The 21,080-nt window shown below is 41.0% G+C and overlaps 1 protein-coding gene across 5 annotated transcripts in view; it reads right to left on the bottom strand.

Annotated features, from left to right (window-relative positions):
• Positions 1-19,607, bottom strand: part of Erap1 (endoplasmic reticulum aminopeptidase 1) — a 35,056-nt gene extending 15,449 nt beyond the window's left edge. For 2 of the 5 annotated variants that reach the window (XM_006979356.4, XM_076551966.1), the window contains exons 1-6: positions 19,475-19,607; positions 11,650-12,190; positions 6,899-7,037; positions 4,290-4,424; positions 1,620-1,740; positions 222-376 (exon numbers count right to left, since the gene is read on the bottom strand). In XM_006979356.4, coding sequence (XP_006979418.1) covers positions 222-376; positions 1,620-1,740; positions 4,290-4,424; positions 6,899-7,037; positions 11,650-12,173 — 1,074 coding nt within the window. In that variant the 5' untranslated portion in view covers positions 12,174-12,190; positions 19,475-19,607. Of the gene's footprint in view, positions 1-221; positions 377-1,619; positions 1,741-4,289; positions 4,425-6,898; positions 7,038-11,649; positions 12,191-18,963; positions 19,402-19,474 lie in introns of those variants that run through there. The other 3 variants (XM_015998047.3, XM_076551965.1, XM_006979355.4) reach the window with 3 other exon arrangements.
• Between the last annotated feature and the right edge of the window lie 1,473 nt (positions 19,608-21,080).

Genomic DNA, 21,080 nt, shown 5'->3' with positions numbered 1-21,080 from the left:
ACCCATGCACCTATGGGCAGCACTAATTGTATTTAGTGGGTTGTCAAAAAAAAATGTTTTTAAAAAGGAAGAAGATATGAAGTTGGGATGTGGATGTTTTGCTAGGGGGATCCAGAAATGAATGGGGGCAGAAATAGGGAGTGGATATGATCTTATGTTATTGTATACATCTATGAAATTCGCAAAGATCAAAAAACTTATGTGTGACTAAATGTTTGTACCTGGTGAGCAAGTTCATGGGACACAATCATTGTGATACCAAGCTTACTGGATGCAGAAGACTTTTCCTTATCATATAATAGAGAGGATTCTCTGTATGTTGTCAGGCCCCAGTTCTCCATAGCACCAGACTGAAAGTCGGGAATTGCAGCAAGATCTTGGGCAGGAAAGAATACAGCTCATTATCAATCTCACAGCTATATACTCCCCAAAACATGTTAAATAAACATCTGAATGGATGGGTATTAGGAGAAAATGAAAAGCTAATCCAGGCATCCAGAATTAGGGAGCTCCAGAGAGAAAGCTTTCCTTGTGGAGAAAGAGAGGCTCCATGACTATCATGTTGCTACCAAAGTGACTCAGACTTGGGCTAGAACCTCTCAGGATATCCCTTCTGATTGTGAGAGAGAGAGAGAGAGAGAGAGAGAGAGAGAGAGAGAGAGAGAGAGAGAGAGAGAGAGAGAGAGAGAGAGAGAGAGAGAAGAAGAAGAAGAAGAAGAAGAAGAAGAAGAAGAAGAAGAAGAAGAAGAAGAAGAAGAAGAAGAAGAAGAAGAGAAGAGAAGAGAAGAGAAGAGAAGAGAAGAGAAGAGAAGAGGAGAGGAGAGAGAGAAAGAAGAGGAGGAGGAGGAGGAGGAGGAGGAGGAGGAGGAGGAGGAGGAGGAGAAGAGAGAGCGTTCATTTGGCAATACTTCAAATTGAACCTAGGTCCCCGTGCATGTGTGCTGAACAAGTGCTCTACCACTGATATATATCCCCACATCTCTATTTTTTATTCTGAGACAGGTCTAACTCCATTTATTAGTCTGACCTTGAACTTCCAATCCTCCTGCTTCAGCCTTCTGAGTACCTAGGACTGGCCTGACGAATCAGGCTTGGCTCCATCATTACTATTTAGACCATGAGTTTGGGGACTGAACAATCAAAAAGAATCATCTCCATAATCCATTGTTTTTTGGAATGCCTACACCTACATATACTTAAAATAGCTTTGAGGGTTCATAGCAAATCTCAATTTTCTTATTCTTATACTAGGCAAATGTACTCATTCAGAAAAGGATATTGAGTTGCTCTCTATTCTGCTAAGTATGTACTGATAATGACAAAAACAAAAAAGCAGCCTCTGTACTCTTCTGTCTCTAATAACACCTGAATGTAGAGTCATCCTCAGGCCACATTGCCAGGAATTGTACATTGTACCATGATTTATCATTAGTAGTTGGCTGTATAAAGCAGAGGTGAGGGGATACTCAGAAAGATCAACTTGTTGTTTGAACTTTGCTGGGAACATCATTATGTGAAGAGCAATGTGGAGAACCATGGGGATGCAACAATTATAATAATAATGTTATCTATGTTGGGGGGCAATCAAATGCCACCTAGAAATGTCTATAATATACTACCTTGCTTGGGTAAAGGATATGGAATGCTGAAATAATCCTCATAAAATTCTAGAAGAGTCACCGCAGCATCCAAAGCATAATCTGCTTGGTTTATCTTGTCTGGCACAGCATACACAGAGACCTAAAGAGGAAGGCACAGGAGGATATTCAAATAACAGAGTGGTTTCCCCCCCACAACCAGAGAGAAGAATGGCTTTAATGGTCCTTACTATGGGATATGGATGTCAATATTACAGAAGACATCTGGGAATTCCATTATTTTAATTCTGTCTGCCTCTAATCATCTTCATTTCTGAAAACAACAAAAAGCTACAAATATAGGCTTAAAGCAGTTTTCTGAAATGTTTTTATAATATGCCAATAAATATGACTTAGAAAGCAATAGCAAGATGTCAGCTTGACCCTAGGAAGTCAGAAGGGCCTCACAGCCAGCCTTTCCCCTGTGGATCCTAATCCAGCACAGATGGACTGTAGCTCTGGTTCTCATGGCATTGACAGACTCTAGGGACAAAGAGTGGAATGCAGGTCCTGACCAAGGCAAGAAATATATACAGCAGGAGATACTAACCCTCCATAAAACCACCCAAAGGCTACCTCCTTAGTGTATGGGTAAACTAAAAATAAATTGCAATTCTCTCAAAGAAAATGCAAGTGAAAGAAAAAAAGATAGAAAAGAAGGAAAGGAGGAAAGAAGAAAGGAGGGAAGGAAGGAAAGGAGAGAAGGAATAAAGCAAGGAAGGAAGGAGAGAAGGAAGGAAGAAAGCAAGAAAAGAAAGAAGGAAGGAGAGGGAGGAAGGAGAGGAAGGAGGGAGGGAGGGAGGGAGGGAGGGAGGAAGGAAGGAAGGAAGGAAGGAAGGAAGGAAGGAAGGAAGGAAGGAAGGAAGGAAGGAAGGAAGGAAGGAAGGAAGGAAGGAAGGTTTTGCTATGCATTGGTGTAGCAGGAATCTTAGAGTCTTATTAATAAAATCAAACCCAGGGCCAGTTATTGGGGTGAAATGCTGGATGGTCAGAGAGACAGAACAAGCCATAGCTAACCTCACCTGGCCAACTTCTCAGCTGGTCTTGTTTCCTCAGACTGGAAGCCTCTGTGTCCTCATATCTGAATGGCTCTCAGCTGAACTGTGCTGCTAGACGCCTGAAAGCTTAACCAGCCAAATGCTTCTTGTTTCTGGTCTTCATGCCTTATATAGCTTTCCTTTCTACCATCACTCCCTGGGATTAAAGGCTGGCTTTCTGGGATTAAAGGTGTGTGTCACCATGCCTGGCTGTTTCCAATGTGGCCTTGAACTCACCTCTGAAATGCTAGGATTAAAAGTGTGAGTGCCACCATTTTCTAGCCTTTGTATCTAGTGGCTGTTCTGTCTCTGACCCCAGATAAGTTTATTAGGGTGCACAATATTTTGGGGAACACAATACCACCACACATTGGTATTACACAAAAGAGAATGGGAAAGTCTTAAAGAAACTGTAGTTTAAAATGAACGCTTACAGTACTTAAGAGCTGAAACTGCAGTAACTAGATAACCTAAAATCTTGAAGCTAATACCCTCATTTAAAGTGATCTTTGCATTGGAAGAACTCGGTCACCTGGCAGAAGTGGATACACATTTTCTAGGAGAGTCCACTTTTGACTGAGGAATAACCCATAAGAAATGCAAAGAAATAAAATACCATGAACAAGAGCCTGCAGAAACAAGATGCACAAAAACATCAGATATGACAATGACCATGCCCAGTATATAAAATATGTATACTTAATGTGTTTCAAGGAAGATGAAAAATGTGAGCATTGCTTAGACATTATAAAAACATGAGCACAATTGAGTCAGGAAAACATGCAAAGCAACAGGCAGGTTATTCTCTTCATCTAAGTCACTAACTCTCCTTTCAAATATCCATAGCACTAGAAGAACAGATGGTAACTCAGAGTGGCTCAGGCCTCAGGGACAGCATTACAAACTTATAAAGTAACTTCAGTTCCCCTTTAAAATGTTTCCTTTCTGGGCTATGAGAATGGGCATTGTGAAGGCAGAAGTGCTAAGCTCAGGTGTAAATGATGCTTGAAGCAGGGATTTATTCCAGCATTCTAATATTCTCTGACATAAATTGCTCTTCCTAAAGACTCCCTCTACCCCAAGCCAGCAAGTAGCTTTATCTTCTTTCCTCCCCACAACATTGCCTTCAATATTGTAGATAGTTATAATCAGATGCAAGCTTAGAAACCTCTGATAGATGTAGTCCAATCTACTTATTCTTTGTTTGTTGCTTGTTTTTTGAGTCAAGGTCTCACTCTGTAGCCCTAGCTGGCCTGGAACTCACTATATGTAGACCAGGCTGGTCTTGAACTCACAGAGATCTGACCAGCTCTGTCATGATGCCTGGCCAACTTATACATTTAAAAGAAGCATAATCTACATTCCACAAGAAAAATGGCCAAGGTCAGAGAGCCAATTAGCAATAGAGCCAGGTAATTCATGACTTACGCATGGCCAGGGTCTCTCTACATTTTTATTAGTAGTGCATTGCTATCAGGTAAGTATTTGTGACAATAGAATCATATGCTATCCTGTTTTTCCTAAGGTTGAGAGAGTCCCAGGAAGCAGGACTACAGTTTTGAAAACAGGAATACTAGCACAGATTGATCATCTTGTGAGGCAATCACATGCTCACCTTGACTCCACTCTTAGTCATCTTGCTCACAGATTTAAAGTCAGAAATAATGAAGGCCACCAAGTAAGTGCTCATCTTCACAGTGACGTCAAAATGGTCTTCTATGAGTCCTTCAGCAATATTCACAGATTTCACCTATTATCAGAGTAAATTACCAAGTAATCCAATTGTTCAACACACTGTCACACATTATAAAGATAAATCTCCAGAAGTAACAGACATATTGAAGGGACCAGCACAATATTTCTTTAATTACTTTTAAAAGTCTCTATTAGAAATCTTACTATAATTTAGATGTCAACGCCAGACCATTTGATTTAATCTCTTTTTTATTGGGATATAAGTACACTCTACACCAGGCAAAATGTACATAACCACTTACTATCTAAAAATAACTTCTGGTTTTTCTATGAAGTTGAAAGTGCCCTATTACTTTGCCTAATATGCAAATTCTCTCCCAGTCTCAGCCTTGTTTTATTGGAATGAATTTTAAGTCCAACTGAGGTATAAGAAACCTTGAAGAAAGAGTTGCATGTTTGTGGTTACAGTCTAAGAGGCATGCTCCCAGAGAAAAACCTAATACTTCAGCATAATAAGTATTGAGGTGAGAACTTATGGAAAGGACCAGCCTAGGGAAAAGCATGCAGATGGACATTTTCCTATGATTGATCCCACACCTGCCCATTTTTGTGTCCTCAGCCTTTCTAACACCTACTAGTCACTAAGTATGGTACTTGCCGGCTAGCTTCTGGTCATTTCAACCAATGCTGCTAAACAACTTAGCTTTACTCCTCAAGAATCTCAAGCTATCCTTTCTATTTAAATGGCTTTGATATACACCCAGCCAAAATTTCCATTTTGGTGTACTAATTAATAGGAAAACAACCTAACTGTACTAATCTAAGATGTGCTTAAGTCCCTGCCAACTGCCTAAACTTTGACTTTTCTAACCCATTGTTCTTCCTCTCAGCTCCACATCTGTGTGGGCAGCTGGGCCACTCCTAAAAGTGGGAGACTTTCCTGCTCCAGGAGCAAGATGTCACTAGAGGCTTTGTTGTGCTTATGGCAGATCCTGGACACCCAGTGGAGTAGGATGCCATTATCTTTGTGCTATTTCTAGAGCTCCCTGCTTTCCATCTGCAAGCCTAAGCATTTTTCCACAAAATCCTTGATGTTCTTTTTTTCCCTAGAGCTAGGGCACTCTCAGAGAATACACTTCTGTGCTACAGAGCAGTGGCATAACAGTGCTTGAGGTAGGAAACCGTAATATGAAAATGTATATTTTCTATCTCAAATTTATACCAAGACAGCCTAATTATTTGTTTATTTATATACAAAAGTGGGAACAGGGACAGAGCTAGATGATAAGAATTTGCAAAGGACACAGCACTCTAGGGTGGGCAGAATTTTGCTTGATAACGGGATCTTACAGGTGTTCAAAAGAGTTGTAATGCTGTCATGTTTATTTGGGGTTCTGGGTCCCTTTGTCATGGTCACCATAATGAAATTGGAAACTCTTTAGAATTCTACCCTGGGTCTCACCTAGTGTCAATGAATTAAGAACCACAGCAAAACGATGCATTTCCTGGTAATGGTGCATCACAGCTGCAGTCATGCTTGACTCAGCAGATCATGAGATAAAGAAAGTAGGTGAGTGGTTTCCTTCCTTTGGCATGGACATCTTCCTGCCATTCTTAAAATCAGCCTTGAAATTGGAGAAATGGCTTCTCTTAAGGGAGGTAACACAACTATTACCATTCAGCTCTGACATTAGAGGCTCTGAAAAGACTACTGCTCTTTTGGTTGCCTGTTTAATATCACACATATAACTATCTGCTGTATAGTTAATAACAGTAGAGATTAAATGGAAATTATTATTACTTTATTTTATTTTTAAGACTATAATATATACATCATTTCCCCTTTCCCTTTCTTCCCTCCAAACCCTCCCATATACCTTCCCCCATTCTCTTTTAAATGCATAACCACTTTTTTCACTAATTGTTGTTACATGAATATACATGTATATTCCTAAATACAAGCTGATCAGTCTGTTAATGCTACTTGTATATATGTTTTCAGCTTCTTTATTTACTGTCATGTATTTAGGGTTGGCCATTTGGTTTTGAACAACCAATTGGTGTGCTCTTCCCTAGGAAAGACCATTCCTCCCACTCTCAACATTCCTTAGTTGCCTATAATTTTTAGTGTAGGGTTGAGGCCCCTCATGGGCTTTCCCTGCTCATTTTGGCATGTATAATGTTGTACTTGTTCAGCTCATGTTTAGGTAGTCATGCTCATGTTTAGGTAGTCATGAAAATGAGGGTGAAAGCATTTTGTGAAGGGAAATATCTGTTGAACCTAGTGTGAATTCCTGACAATTCCCTCCCATGTGTCTGAAAACCTAAGTTTTTAAGGGATATTGTTTTCTTTGGTTATCAACAAATTGTGGCTTGAAACAAACACATTGGTTGGAAGTGAAGAGAAAAGTAAATATAACTAAATATAACCGTCAGGAAATAAAAACAAAGGTAAATGAAATATTGTTGGAGGATCAGACATCACAGAGAAAGGCAGTTTTCCCAGGAGCAGAAGGCATTCACACTCACCAAGGGCATGTTGGAGATGGCCAGGTGCCTTGGGTCCCTCCTTATCTTGATGGAGAAACTCGCCTTGAATGCAGGCTCATCAAAGCAGGGAAAGGCCATTCTAGCAGCTGTGGGTTCAAACTGTGTTGATGCAAGTATTCTACAACCACAGGAAGTGAATTGAAATCAAGGGCTGTGCACCAGGGACTCTGAAGTAAGTATTTGCATCTTAATTCCTGGATTAATTTAAGGTCCTTGGATTTGACTACTGGTTTTTTGTTGTTGTTATTGTTTTTTTTTTTTTTTTTTTTTTTTAAGAGAAGGCCTCACTGTGTAGCCCTGGCTAGCCTGGAATTTGCTATGGGGACCAGGCTGGCCTTAAATTCACAGAGATCTGCCTGCCTTTGCTTCCCAAGTTCTGGAGCAAATGGATATTTTTTAAAGTAAAAAGGGAGCTATGGAATGGCTCAGCTGGTAAAATGCCTATCCTACAAGCACGAGGACCTGAATTCAGATCTCCAACACATACATGAAAAGCTGGATATAAAGACATGGAACCCTAACAACGGGGAGACAGAGACAGGTAGCTTCCCAGAGATCACTGGCCACCCAGTCTCCCCAGTCAATGAGCATTAACCAGGTTCAGTGGCTTGATAAATAATTAAATAAGTGAGGGAATTAAATAAATAAATAGGAAGGAAGAGAGGGAGGGAAGGATGGAGGGAGGGAAGAAGGAAGAAAGAAGGAAGGGAGAGAGGGAGGGAGGAGAGGGAGGGAGGGAGGGTGGAAGACGAGGTGCTAAGAAGACATCAGACTTTGACTGTATACACACATGTACACATACTTTCATACAAATATACACAAGGAAAGAAAAGGGAAAAGAAAAAAATCCTATAACAAAATCTCTTATGAAAAACCACTGAGAAATACATAGGAAAATATGCAGGGAAAAATTAATAGCCCTAGACAATACACTCTAAAACTGATTAGAAAATGGTCAATGAATAAGTGGAATCTCAGACATAACAATTCAGAAAGGAAACTTATTCATCATTAATAAACATGCTTAAAATTGCTCTACCTTCTTAATGGGTAAACTAATAAGAATTGAGGGAGACGTCATTTTTTAACATTTTGCTCTTAAAAAAATGACCTTAGTCAGAAGTAAGAAAACAGGGTTTTCAGAAGATGGTAGACTCTGACTTATTGGTTTTAGTCTAATGAATATGTATAAGGGTATTCTTTAAACTGTTGTTGATATTATAAAGTAGAAACAACTTAATATCTATACATTAGATCTTTAGATATTAAATAAATTAATATATTTCAATAAAATTACTGACATGATGTACAGTGATAAAAACATTTTTAAAAACCTTGCTTCTAAAGCAGAAAATATGAGTTCATACATGGATATCCAGGAATAACTCTGCAATGATATTAGCTGGAGGCTATAAATTTTTCTTCAAATAATCTGATTTTGACCTTTTATTTTACCAAAAAGAATATGGAATCAACATAATCGACAAAGAAAATCTGATGTTACAATTCAGTATAAGATCTCCTCAAACAGGCCAGGTGTGGTTGTGCACATTTATCCCAGCATTTGGGAAGCAGAGGCTAGTGGATTCCTGTAAATTCAAGGCCAGCCAGGGCTATAAAGTGAGACCCTGCCTCAAAAGAAAGAGAAAGAGAGAGAGAGAGAGAGAGAGAGAGAGAGAGAGAGAGAGAGAGAGAGAGAGAGAGAGAGAGAGAGATTTCTAATCTGTTCCTAATCTGAGGTCTGTGGCGATGGGCTGCTCAGTGGTTAAGAGCACTGGTTGCTCTTCCAGGGAACTTGGGTTTGATTCTTAGCATGCACAGGACAGCTCATCACCATCAATAACTCCAGTCCCAAGAGCTCCACTGCTGTCTTCTGGCCTCCCCGGCACAGGTACTTCAGGGCTGCACTAGCATACATATAGGCAAAAATACTTTTAAGCATAAAAAATAAAAATAAAAACTACTAAATAAAAGAGCTCCCCTACAGGGAATCACTAAGTTGGCCTGGACTAGCTGCCTTGAGAGGCATGCATTGTAGGTTTTTTAGGTTAGAGTCCATAGCTCCTGAGGCATGGTGCCACACCAACTCCAGTGTTGTCCGTGTGACATGAACAATTATGTCAATAATAGCAGACAGGAGATACGTGTCCCACGGGACTAAGCTCCCTGGAGGACCCTGGCAGAGTGCCCGTGTTATGCTTCCTTCTCAGAGAAGAAGATCATGAGCTCCCTGGGCTATGGGTTCTGTATAACTGCTTTTCAGATAATGTTCTAATTAATCTATGAAGCACAGCCAAAATTAATGAATGCTTGGGTTGTAAACTATGGAGGAAAGGGGAAGCTGGACATGGCTCTTAATTAAATATAGCAGAATGAGCTATTTTTTAAAGACCCCAAGTCACTATATAAAGAAAGTATAATAGTTCAGGCACTTCTAGGGAATGAACACTCACCCACTAGGAATCCTTTAGGAATCCCAACTAAAGTGATTTATGGTAGAAAAACGTTATCTCATAGGAGGCAGATGGTGGGCCCCTCTGTTAAGGAAGTTCAGCATAGGAAACTTAAGGACTACAACAGAACCTCTTCCCCTTACAGGTGTAAAAGTACAAGAGTCCATATTCCAACAGGTAAAAAGGTTTTATATTAAAGAGATTTAAAAAAAAAACCTAAAAAAGACTTAGAGAGGGTCTGCAGCATCCAAATCGGCTAAGTGGGCCATGGGAACCAGAAGAGTAAAAATGTATTATAAACTAAAAAACTGCTGAGATAAGATAAAGGACACAACTGCAACCATAAGAAGTCTACATAAGTCTAGGAACTGTATTAAGTTTAGAAATCACAGACTGCTCTTTGGATCATAAAGTTCTTGTGGGTGAAGGGATATGTTTAGCACCGATTAATAATTGTGTGCTTGCTGTTTTTTAAAGATGATGTAAGTGAATTATTGTCAAGCTCTTGTTGTTCCTTGTATGACTTGATAGTTTTCTTTTCTGTATATAAACTACTGATTTGCAGAAGTAAAATTGCAACAGATTCAAACCACTTCTGAATGTGTTGTCTGTCTGTCATTTGCTGAATCCTTGCCTTCCTGACTACCCAAGCCCTGGTTCTCTTATAGTCATGGTACCCCCAAGGGGCCAGTCTGTGACAGCATAGTATGCCTTTCAGTTCCTGAGAGATGGAGGTAATCCTTCAGATAGTGAAACATTCGGGCCAGTTTGTGTTTTTCTGTATGTTCCCTTAAAAATCAAGAAAGCATGGAAGCTGGACAGACAATTGGTCTTAGACATTAATCTTGTGTACCCTATATAGCTTGTAAACTAAGGGAGTCACTGCAGGTATCCAGGTAGGGAAGCAAACCCCGAAAAGAGATAAAGATGAACAGCTGGTGCAGATTGACCTTGTCAACCTGGATAAGATTTTGGGGAGTCTAATAACAAGCAGTTTATTCCCAATGTATAATTTGGAAAAAAAATTTTCCTGGTGTAATACAATCCCCATTGCACAAGGAATCATAATTACATAGAAACTTAGGGAACACGTCATTTCTTCCAAGAAGGTAGGCTCTAGAGACACAGTACCTGTATTAGCTTAAGGACCTAAGGGTCTGGCCTGCTCTTGTCATACAGATAATGTAGAGGTCATTTGGACTATTAGCTACCTCTGATCCTGGTTGTAGGTGCTTGATATGGCCTGGCCCAACAGATAAGGCTGTTAACCACTTCCAAATCTCAGCTTTCTGGATGGAAGAACCGGTTTTTCCTCTTTCCCATTGGAAAGACAATCCTGTGTGCTTAACATTCCTGGTTTCTCTGGAGAGATCCATGGGCACAAAGACCTTCCTGGTATGTTCCCAACAGCAAACATCATTGTAGCCTGGCACCTACAGCTGTATTGATCCTGGAAATTGCCCCTATATTCTGTTTCTGATAAGAGTATAAAAAGTCTGATTTGTCTCAATATATTTGCCATAGCCTCAGTCTTGCTGTGGCCCCTCCAACTGATGAAGTCCTTAGCTAGTCATATCAGGTAACGTTGGCCCAGAAGTGTGGGCTAAAGCAAGAACTAAAGCAAGGCATTGGAGTTATCTTTAAAAAAAATTTAACAGAGAGAAAAACATTACCTGTGATTGCCTCCAAAGACATGTCGAGGTCCCGACTCTCAGTATGTCCAAGTGTGCCCATATTTGGAAATGGGAACTTTGCAAGTGAAAAAAGCTAAGATGTGACCTTAAGCAATATGACTGGTATTCTGATTTGAAAATTTGGATTCTAGACACTCAGGGTGCAAGGAGGATTAGAGCTGAGAGGATCAGGAGACAACAGAGCAAGGAGGGATTTCATCCAGAGTAAGAGGAACACAGGTCTACTCAGGACTTGATTTCAGTGTTCTATCCTCCAAAACTGGGAGAAAATCAAGACTATTCTAAGGGATCTAGTTTGTGGCACCTGTTAGGACAGTCCCAGGAAACTAATGCAAAGAATTAAAATATTTATTATAGCTCAGAAATCTAATTATATAAGCAAAAAGACATTTACTCTGCTAAAGCTGGAGGAATGAAAATGGAATGAAAAAAATGAGGCAAAAAAAGCAAGGAAAAAGATTTAGTCATTTTTAACAGGCTAAAGATGAAAACATGACTGAACAGAATTCAGCGTGAAAGGAACAAGCATCTAAATAATACATTTAGTGTGGGCACACTAGAAGCTGAAAACACTTCCCATTACCTCATTTCCCCTTCCTGGGTTCTGTAGGTGCTTTTATAAAATCCATGGAAGCTTTCAGACAGGTTTCCAGCATAGTTGATAATAACTGTGTACCGGGGTCCAGGAAGGAGTGGCTGGGGAGACAGCAGTGCAACTTGCTCATTAGCAGGGTACTCCAGGACACCCAGTGGTTCTTCAGACAGCCTGTCTTCAGCTTCTCTCAGGAGGAGGGTGGCCTTAGATATTTGCAGCTGGTGACTATGCATGATAATGGTGCTGGTGGGCTGACTGGCTGTGATTTCTACTTCTGTTGTTCCCCAGAAGGTCAGAGTGCTGAGGTTTGCATGGATCATGAGATCATAATGAAGTGGAATGATATACTCAGGGAGTCGAATGTTATTCCAAGGGAATGGGGCGCCATTACTTGCTTTTGGAGATGCTGTATCACTGCTCTGACTCCAAGAAGTAGATGACACAGCTAAAAAAGTCAATAGTAAGGAAAGTAGAAAGGGCATGCTTGCCATCGGCTGTTTGAGAGGCACCATCTCCTTGCTCAAATTACCTGCAGGCACAATAAAAGCAAAATGTAGAAAAGTAAATTTAAAAGTCAGTAATATTAAATATTATTATAGCATGGCAAAATGTTATTATTATAGCATGCCAAAATATTATTATTATAGCATGCCAAAATCAGTCAAAAATTAACAGACACAGATGAATCTTACAAAAGTTCTAGATATTTAAAATTGCCTTCTTTGTGTAACTGGGAGCACTCTTTATTCTTCTTGTTTTTTCTCAGATAGCCTCATTGTGTATTTCTGGGTAGCCCGAAACTTGCTTCATAAACCAGGCTGGCTTTCAGCATGCAGTTACCCTCCTGCCTCTGTCTCTGAGTACTGGAACTGCAAGCACAACTGGCTAGTAGCACTTTTCAGACCCACTAGAAAGCATCATTTGACTTTCAAATTTTAACTTTTATTTCAACTAAAATAATAGAATAAAATAACAAAGTAATAGAAGAAACTCTAACAAAAAAAGAGGAAATATTAAAGGGTCTATAGTAGCTCAATAAATAGACATTTGGGAATAAAACAGGTAAGGGTTGTCAGGAAGAGCTGCAGCCAAGTATGATGAAAGCACCATTGCTCATCCGCATTCAATTTCCGGTGGCGTTGGGGGAGGTTCGGGGGGCGGGGGGGGGGGGGGAGGGTTCCTGTAGTGCTCTATTGCCCTGGAGTCAGAATCTGGTTCTGCTGCAGTTATGGCTACAATGATATTCCACAAACCCTACAACAGCTTCACCAGCTTTGAAGTTCACTTGTCTGAAATAAAGTGAGGAAGAAACTAGACTGTTCAGCTTCTGCAAAAGGTGACAGGCCTTGCATCCTAGCAGTCCTCACAAGATAGATAGAAATATTCATGTACAAATAGACAACACAACATAGGATGGTGGAGTGTTTTAGAAACAATAATAACTTGGTATTGGGAAGAATAGAATGATATTTACAAAGCAAAAAACTAAATCTGGCTGCAGTGACTCTGGGATGCAAGGCCAGCATGTGATTACAGCCCAGAAGGACATCTCAGATTTGGAAAAAAGCAGGGCATTACAAGTACTGCATTTCAAGTAAGCAGGTCAGGAGCTAAAGCACAACGATAAAACAGAGAAAGAACTGTTGGGCAATTGGCATGGCTTCCCAGATTCCTGCTTAGATCAGATGAAATCAGAGTTCAGGGTAGTATGACCATAGACTGGGCAATTTATATGGAAAGAAGTATACTCCAGAGAGACTTGTGGGAAAATGCCTAGCCTCAAAGGAAGTTATATAAAGATTATACTTACAGCCTACTGGAAATGAAGCCACAGCCCATATGCTTTTGCTTTTGCTTATGCTTATGCTAAAGGGCATATGAAGAATATGTGTTTGAAATTTATTCTCTAGAATCAAGCATAGTTTCATTATCTTACACAAACCCCTTTTATCCTAAGTTTTCCATGAAGGGTGTTGTGGGATATTTGTACACTGTGTGAAAATGTATTGCTGTGATTGGTATAATAAAAATCTGAATGGCCAATAGCTTGGCAGGAGGTAGAGGTAGGATTTCCAGGGAGACAAAGGAAGAGGAGGAGGAATCAAGGCACACAAGAGAAGCCAGGAGACATGGAGAGGAAACAGAAGGTGCAAGATAAGGACACATGGTAGAATATAGATTAATAAAAATGAGTTAATTTAAGTTATAAGAGCTAGTTAGGAACAAGCCTAAGCTATAGGCCAAGCTTTCATAATTAATAAGTCTCCATGTCATTATTTATGAGCTGGTGACCCAAAGAAAAGTATGACTACAGAAGTGTCCCTAACAGACGAGCTTGAGGGAATGGTTCCAATTCTCTCAGACTCTTCTGGCTTCTGGACATTTGAACCAAATCAGAAATGTGGATCCTCCAAAATGATCATGCCCCCCTAAGTTTTCACTCTAAGATACAAAAGTTCTCAACTCTGGCTGCACTTATGAAGAGTTTTATATCATTAAAAATGACTAAATCTTTTCCTTTGCTTTTTTCAATCTAAATTTTTTTATTTAACTTTCTTTCCTCCAGCTGTAGTGGAGTTACTATCTATTCGCCTAGATTTCAGAGTTATAATAACTATTTCAATTATTTGGGCTGCAAATTTACATCTCCTATGTCTATTACTTTCAACTAAGATAAAAGTTAAAATTTGAAAATCATTTGATGCTTTCTAGTGGATCTGAAGAGTGCTACTAGCCAGATGTACTTTGCTAACACTCAGGGGACAGAGGAAGGAGCATCAGTGCAAATTGAAGGTGAACTTAGTTTATGTAGCAAGTTTTAGGCTACCCATGGATACATAGTGAGGATGTCTCAGGAAAAACAAAAAGAGTGGTGAGTGTTCCCAATAGCACAAGGAAGACAATTTTAAATGCCTAGTACTTTTGGAAGATTCTGTCTGTATCTATTAATGCCAGATAGAGGCACTCTAACATATATAACTATATATGTATGACTCTTTCTAGTTTTTGATACCTGGATCCCTACTGACGATAATTAAACTGGAAATTATAGTGACATAATCTAATAATCAACTTTTTAAAAAACTTCCTAGGGATTTTATTGGCAAGCCAGGGTTGAAAGCTTCCACCATAATCCCTTCCAAACTCTGGCCCTACCCTTTAATAGCTTTGCTGCAGGACATTACCACAAGGCAATATTTGATGCATACTCCTCTACCACTCATTCTCCATCCTACTTTTTCTCCCTAACTCAGAGTTAAAGCTACTACTGTTGGTAGTGTATTTAGTAGTGGAACAGAAAGGGTTCCCCAGACCATCAATGTAGAGACTACAATCTGAATTCCAAAGACAACATCCAAATGAAAGGGCAACCCCAAAGGAACTGATTTGGGGTTTACTTTTCTTTCTTTCTTTCTTTCTTTCTTTCTTTCTTTCTTTCTTTCTTTCTTTCTTTCTTTCTTTCTTTCTTTCTTTCTTTCTTTTTAATCTAAAACCAATTGAAAGACATCTCCATAATATTGAAGGAACAGCACAATTTCAAGTAAAATAAAGCTTAAGTGTTAATATGGTACAGAACTACTGCCCCTATATTTTCAGGCATGGTGCCAAATCAGGAACAAAATGCTGGACTTCCTTGAGTGGATAGACAGAGTAAAGGTAAGTGATATCCTGCTTCTCTCTGAAGGTGTGGCCCTTGGCCCAGGACAGAAGAAAGTGGCATGAATGTGGCAGGTGCAAACAGGCAAGCACCGAGAAAGTCCCCAGCAGTCTCCAGCAGCACCGGAGGAGAGGCCAAAGCTGCAAGTGGCTTTGAGTTGACAGAAAGGCTCATGAGCAACTGGTGTGGTGAGGCCTTACACTGAAGACTTAGCACAAATGGGCTCATAAGAGAGCTAGGGGGAATACAGCTGTGCCTCAAGGCTTCAGTGCCAGGAAACCAAAATGGGGTGTGATACAGACAGCTCAAATGCCAATGCTTATCCATGAAAAGTCAGTGGGTAAATGAGGCAAACTGCCCTAAGTTCTTGTTCTTTCCTAAGAAAATTATCTTTCATTTTTACCTAATCTAAGGTAAGATGTTTATAATTAGCACTAACCATTAAAAGCCACTGAATTTTGTGTTCTATCTAATTCAGTGAAGAGTTCTATCTTGGACCGGTAACATTTTAGTGAACTCAATATTTTTCACGTCTTGTTCTCTTTTCTAAAAGAACTTCCCAGAGGACTGTGTCCTTTGATCTGATATGCCACAGGTACTCACTGGATGTATGGAACTGAATCACTAAGATGTAGATTCTTCTTCTACATCACCAGACTGTAAAACATCTCTAAAGTAGTCTTCAGAGGCTCTTCTCCCTGCTAGACTGCTCTCTATTCCCCAAAGTCTGGGAACCAAGGCTCTACCCAGGCACCCCACACCCACCTTGTAGCTGAAGTTTTTGTGTCCTGCCCAGCCGTTCAGGCCCAAATGAACACACAGATGCTTATATTAATTAAAACTGCTCAGCCATTAGCTCAGGCTTTCCACTGACTAGCTCTTACATATAAACTCACCCCATTTCTGTTCATCTATATGTTGCCACATGTCCCATGGCTTTACCTGTGTGACATTACATGCTGCTGCCTGGATGGCAGGCTGGTATCTCCTTACTCAGCCTTCCATTTCCCAGCATTCCCCTCTCTGCTTGCCTCGCCTATACTTCCTGCCTGGCTACTGGCCAATCAGCATTTTATTTATTAACCAATCAGAGCAACACATATTCACATCATACAGAACATCTTACAGCACCTACCCCAAGCCTAGTATACTGTTATCAGAATTTACCTAGGAAATTTTTCTCTTTCTGCATCTCTTTCTGGGATTCCCTCCCTCTCAACATCTTTCTCATGTCTTTCAAGGTCCAATTCAAATGAGGCAACTCTGAGAATCCTTCCTAGAATATACCAGGCACAAATAACTACTTCTTGGACCCCACCCCATCCCCCTCCCAGTACTTTCTCTGTTCCTCTCACAGCATTTTCCTAGCCCTGACTCTTAATGCTGGCATTGATGCATTTATGATGCATGCCTGACTGCACCAGAAACTGATGTAGAGCAATAGTGCATCTATCTTCACATTCCCACTGCACCTAAAAGTACAGCCTGAGAGCGGTTTGATAAAACTCAGTGTAATGAGAAGTATTTCACTGTTAAAATTCCTTGGCTAATCCCAAACAATCTGAGGTCATGTTCCAGTATGTTTAGCTCTTTCCTTGAAAAAATAGCTGTTCTCATCTGGTATAAATATTCATTTCAACACAGCATTTCATAGTTCCGAAAGGCCTCCTAAGACCTGGCTTTATTAAACATTCTCTAAGAGAACATGGGGAGAAAGCTCCCTAAAACAATTTATTCAATATATGCAACTGCTTCACTAACACTTAAAAGAACAGAAATCAAGGAGAAATATAATAACTAAGCTCTGATAAAGCATCACCATTTTACACTTGTTGTCTTGACCTAGTAGTGTATAATCACACGCACACACACATGCACACAGTATCTAAAGTATATATAGGAAAAGGGACATTCTGGCTTTTAGTCTTTGCTTCAGCACCAACTGTATGACCTTGGTCATGTTACTTTAGTTCTGATTTCACTTTCTTTATGAGTAAAATGAGAAATATCCCCTTAGAAGATTGCTGTAAAGACCAAATCAGTTTAAATTTTTTCAGCAATGGATTACACAAACATTTATCAAGAGCCTATTTGTGGCCTTTTGCTTGGTGCTAGGGATACCAATGTAACACAGGTCCCTGGCCTCAAAGTTTACAATGCTGGTGGTGAGAGATTAATAAGTTTATACAGATACAGGGTGAAGCTCTGGATATATATATATATATATATATATATATATATATATATATATATATAAAACTCTCTCTCTCTCTCTCTCTCTCTCTCTCTCTCTCCCTTCATAGGAAAAGAGAGTAAGAGTAGGTCAAATTACATTTTGGCTGGGACTATCTTAAGGATATTTTAGCTAAGCCTTGAAGAACAAAACGCAAGTTAACTAGGAACAGGGGAAGGTGCTCCCAGACAGGGGAAACAGCAGCACCTTTGTAGGGAGAGGCAGTCACCAGCAGTGATTCTGACTGCCAGTGAAGGTGAGACAAAGGAGGAAGAACTGGCTGTGCAGAGGTGGCCAGAGGCAGACCACTGTGCACTCCTGCAGATGTGTTCTGTACTGGAAGGAGAATACAATCCTAAACACAAAGACAAACAGTTTTTAGCTAGAAGGTCTTGGGATCCAATTCACAGATTAATAAAATCCTTCTGGTGCTATATGGAGAAATGAAAGCAGCAAGCAGGAAGGCCTGAGGGTAAGCCTGGAGAGAGTGGAGCTCTTCTGTGTTTAGGATGAGCTGGAAGTTGGGATAGAAGAGAAGGCAGTTATCAAGAAAGGCTACAGTATGTCTAGAATGAACATCTGGTAGGCACTGGTGTCTTTTACTGAACTAGAGAAGACTAGTACAGTAACTTTTAAAGGGAGAAAGGATCCGGGGTTCATTTATTAAAATGTTTAACTTTGATATCTAAAGGAAACTGAAGATGAAACTTCAAGCAGACACTGTAACACCGATTACATTCTAATTTTAAGAACACTGTAAAATATTTTCCTTTTTCATATGATGAAACTGAAGAATTGTCCACTGTTAACGTGTGGCAGTCTCTATTACCTAACTTTAACTCAAGCCAGACTCAAGAGGAGTCTGCCATTTTAGAAATCTTATTTGAGCTGTCTGGTAATTCTGACTTTTCATGCTCCTCAAGGAAGTTAAAGGCCACTGTTTGCATGATTTCCCATTTGTATTAGGACAATCAATGCAAAACAAATCAACAATCAGCAACATGTGTGCTTCCTAACTTCCCCCAGTATAAGCCAAACTTTTGTAAACAGTAAAGTTAACAAGCATTGAAAATGGCTCATGACTTCTGGCAAATTATTTCAATGTGGAGTTAAATGTATGTAAATATACCAGAATTTTTCTATTAGGTCCACCTTAAAAAGCTGCCAATTTAAGGTACATTTCCAAATCTGGGCAGGAAAGAGCTGGTGGGTGGGAGCTGTGAAACTGTAGCCAATTAAAAAATTTTTTAATTGTTGATCATATACGGAGCGGACAGTAATTCTGGCATTCAAAAGAAAAACGTGTTCTTTTTAAACCTGAGTTACTCAAAGAACCGTCATCGAAAGCTTAAGAAAGTGTTCTCGTGCTCCTTCCCTTCCTCTTATGAAATTAACCACTCCAGCAGCATACCTTGTGAGTGAAGCGTCCAGAAAAGGCACTCACTTTGCTTTCCATGAAGGTCAAGTTCAGCAACATGGGAGTGGGTGGGTGGGGTTCGAGGCTGGGAGTACAGGAGCCATGCTCTCCCCAGCGCCCCTTCGTTCGGAACACCCTCAAGGTGCCCTTCAAGGCCTGACCCCAAAGTCCACCCCGCCCTCCCTGGTCGCCACTAGGCCTTAGGGGGATGGAGCCGCTGGCCAGCCTCCAGCAGCGAGGCGGAGCGTGGCCAGCAGCAGGCCAGCCTGACGATGACTCGAGCCGGGGAGTGCGCAGGCCTCACGGCCTTCGCCTTCCCCGACCTGCCCCGGCCGCCCGCCCTGTCCCGGCGCTCCCAGGCGCTTTGCAGACTCCAGCTCCCGACCCACCGCGCCCGTCCTGCCCGCTGGAGCCTGAGTCCCCGCTGATGCCAGCTAGCGAGAGCCCCGCTCAGCCCGGGCCCCACCGGCCCAGCGCTCCACCAGGCCGAGCCAGGCCGCCTCACCTTCACCGCCGACAGCCTCGCCGCCCCGACCCGACCGAAAGTGAAAGTGGAGCTGGGCAGAGGCAGCGAGGGCAGGAGCGGGTTATCCCCGACCGAGGTGCTAAAGGAGAGAAGAGCAAGCCCGGGGTGCGGCCTGGCCAGGGCTACCACAGCCTCGGGGCCCAAATTTAGGGACCCGGATTGAATGCTGGAGGGGTGGGGTGGGGGGCCTGGCAGAGCATCACAACGCAGTGTTTTGTTTTGTTTTGTTTTCTGTGTGTCTAATGGTGTGTTTACTTTGTTTGCTAACTTCACTAACGGAGGAAACAGCAATGTGCAAGATTGGTGCTCAGTAAGGCATTCAAACTGGCTTTGCCCGCCAAGACTGCAGGGACACCCACTGGATGGAGATGTTCATCATTTCCTCTCTGCAAGTGGCTGATAGCCTTGCCATGCCCGCCCACCCACCCCCATCCCCCCAAATAAACAGCCCAGAAGTAACCTGTTGTAAAATTCTGAGGGCTCCGAGGTGTGCTAGGCAGTGTAGGTACTTTAGATGCTGTTTTAGGGTGTGTATGTGTGTGTGTTTGGGGGGTGGGGGGCGATGATTAGAGATGGCCTCCAGAACTTCCCTATCCCTAATAAGGAAGAGACACTGCACCACAGAGGACTGTCTGCTTCCCTCATAATACCGCCTCGGGTTTTGTTATTATTTTTTTCCCAAAGTTCCATAAAAGCCCAGTTTTAAACAGAAGCAATAAAACACAAGTATCCAAATTCACCAAAGGCTGTGGTTGATCCCGCATTCTATTCCCTGTCCAAATACCATCCTTGCTTTTGCTTAGGCTAGATTCTCAGCTTCCTGTCCATTAAGAACTTGACTTCCAAGTCTCTGAGCAGAATTTTCAGCACTTTTTTTGAACTTGTGGCTCACTTCTGCAAAAATATGTACATTTTGTATTAGAAAATTTAGCATCCTGTCCCAGATTCAAATAGAGAAGAAATATGGGAAGTGTTTTATTAAAATTAAGCAGGATTATGTGGGTTTTGGAATCTGGTCATTTCTGTGATCACATGATGGTTTGCATCATTGAGTAGCTTTAGCTTTACAAGTCTCCAGGCAGCTCTAAAAACTCAGAGTTATCTTAGCTTGTTCAGACCCTTGCATTGTTTTGCATTTTGTTTATTATTATTTTATGTGATGGCTTCCCTTTTGTTAATAATAAGCTTCCCTTTTACATCAATATGTTCATACTATCTTCCTCCTTCCCTCCCTCCCTCCTTCTTTTCCTTCTTCACAAGTCTTGTGAATGCTAGGCAAGTCCTTAACCACTGAACTATACCCATATAGACATAAAGACATTCCTTGAAGATCAGGTTGGTAGAAGCAAATGGATCAAAAGACTTGAAGCTGATACAGAAGTCAGCTAAAAATACAGGAGGAAGTGGATGCCTCTGTGTGAACTAGGCAGGAAAGAGCTGGCCAATGGGCAAGGAAAAACCTAACATCACTGCGCACTTACTCTGACTCAGAATTACCCTCAGCTACACTGGCTGTGGTTTAGTCTCTAGAATCAAAGAGCAGTATAGAGTAGAGTGTAAGAGTAGATTTGGCAGTATTGACTTC

This window comes from Peromyscus maniculatus, chromosome 15, assembly GCF_049852395.1.
Source record: "Peromyscus maniculatus bairdii isolate BWxNUB_F1_BW_parent chromosome 15, HU_Pman_BW_mat_3.1, whole genome shotgun sequence".
Lineage (NCBI taxonomy): Eukaryota > Metazoa > Chordata > Mammalia > Rodentia > Cricetidae > Peromyscus > Peromyscus maniculatus.
The sequence above is the reverse complement of the archived record's forward strand: the minus strand, read 5'-3'. Positions and strand labels throughout refer to the sequence as shown.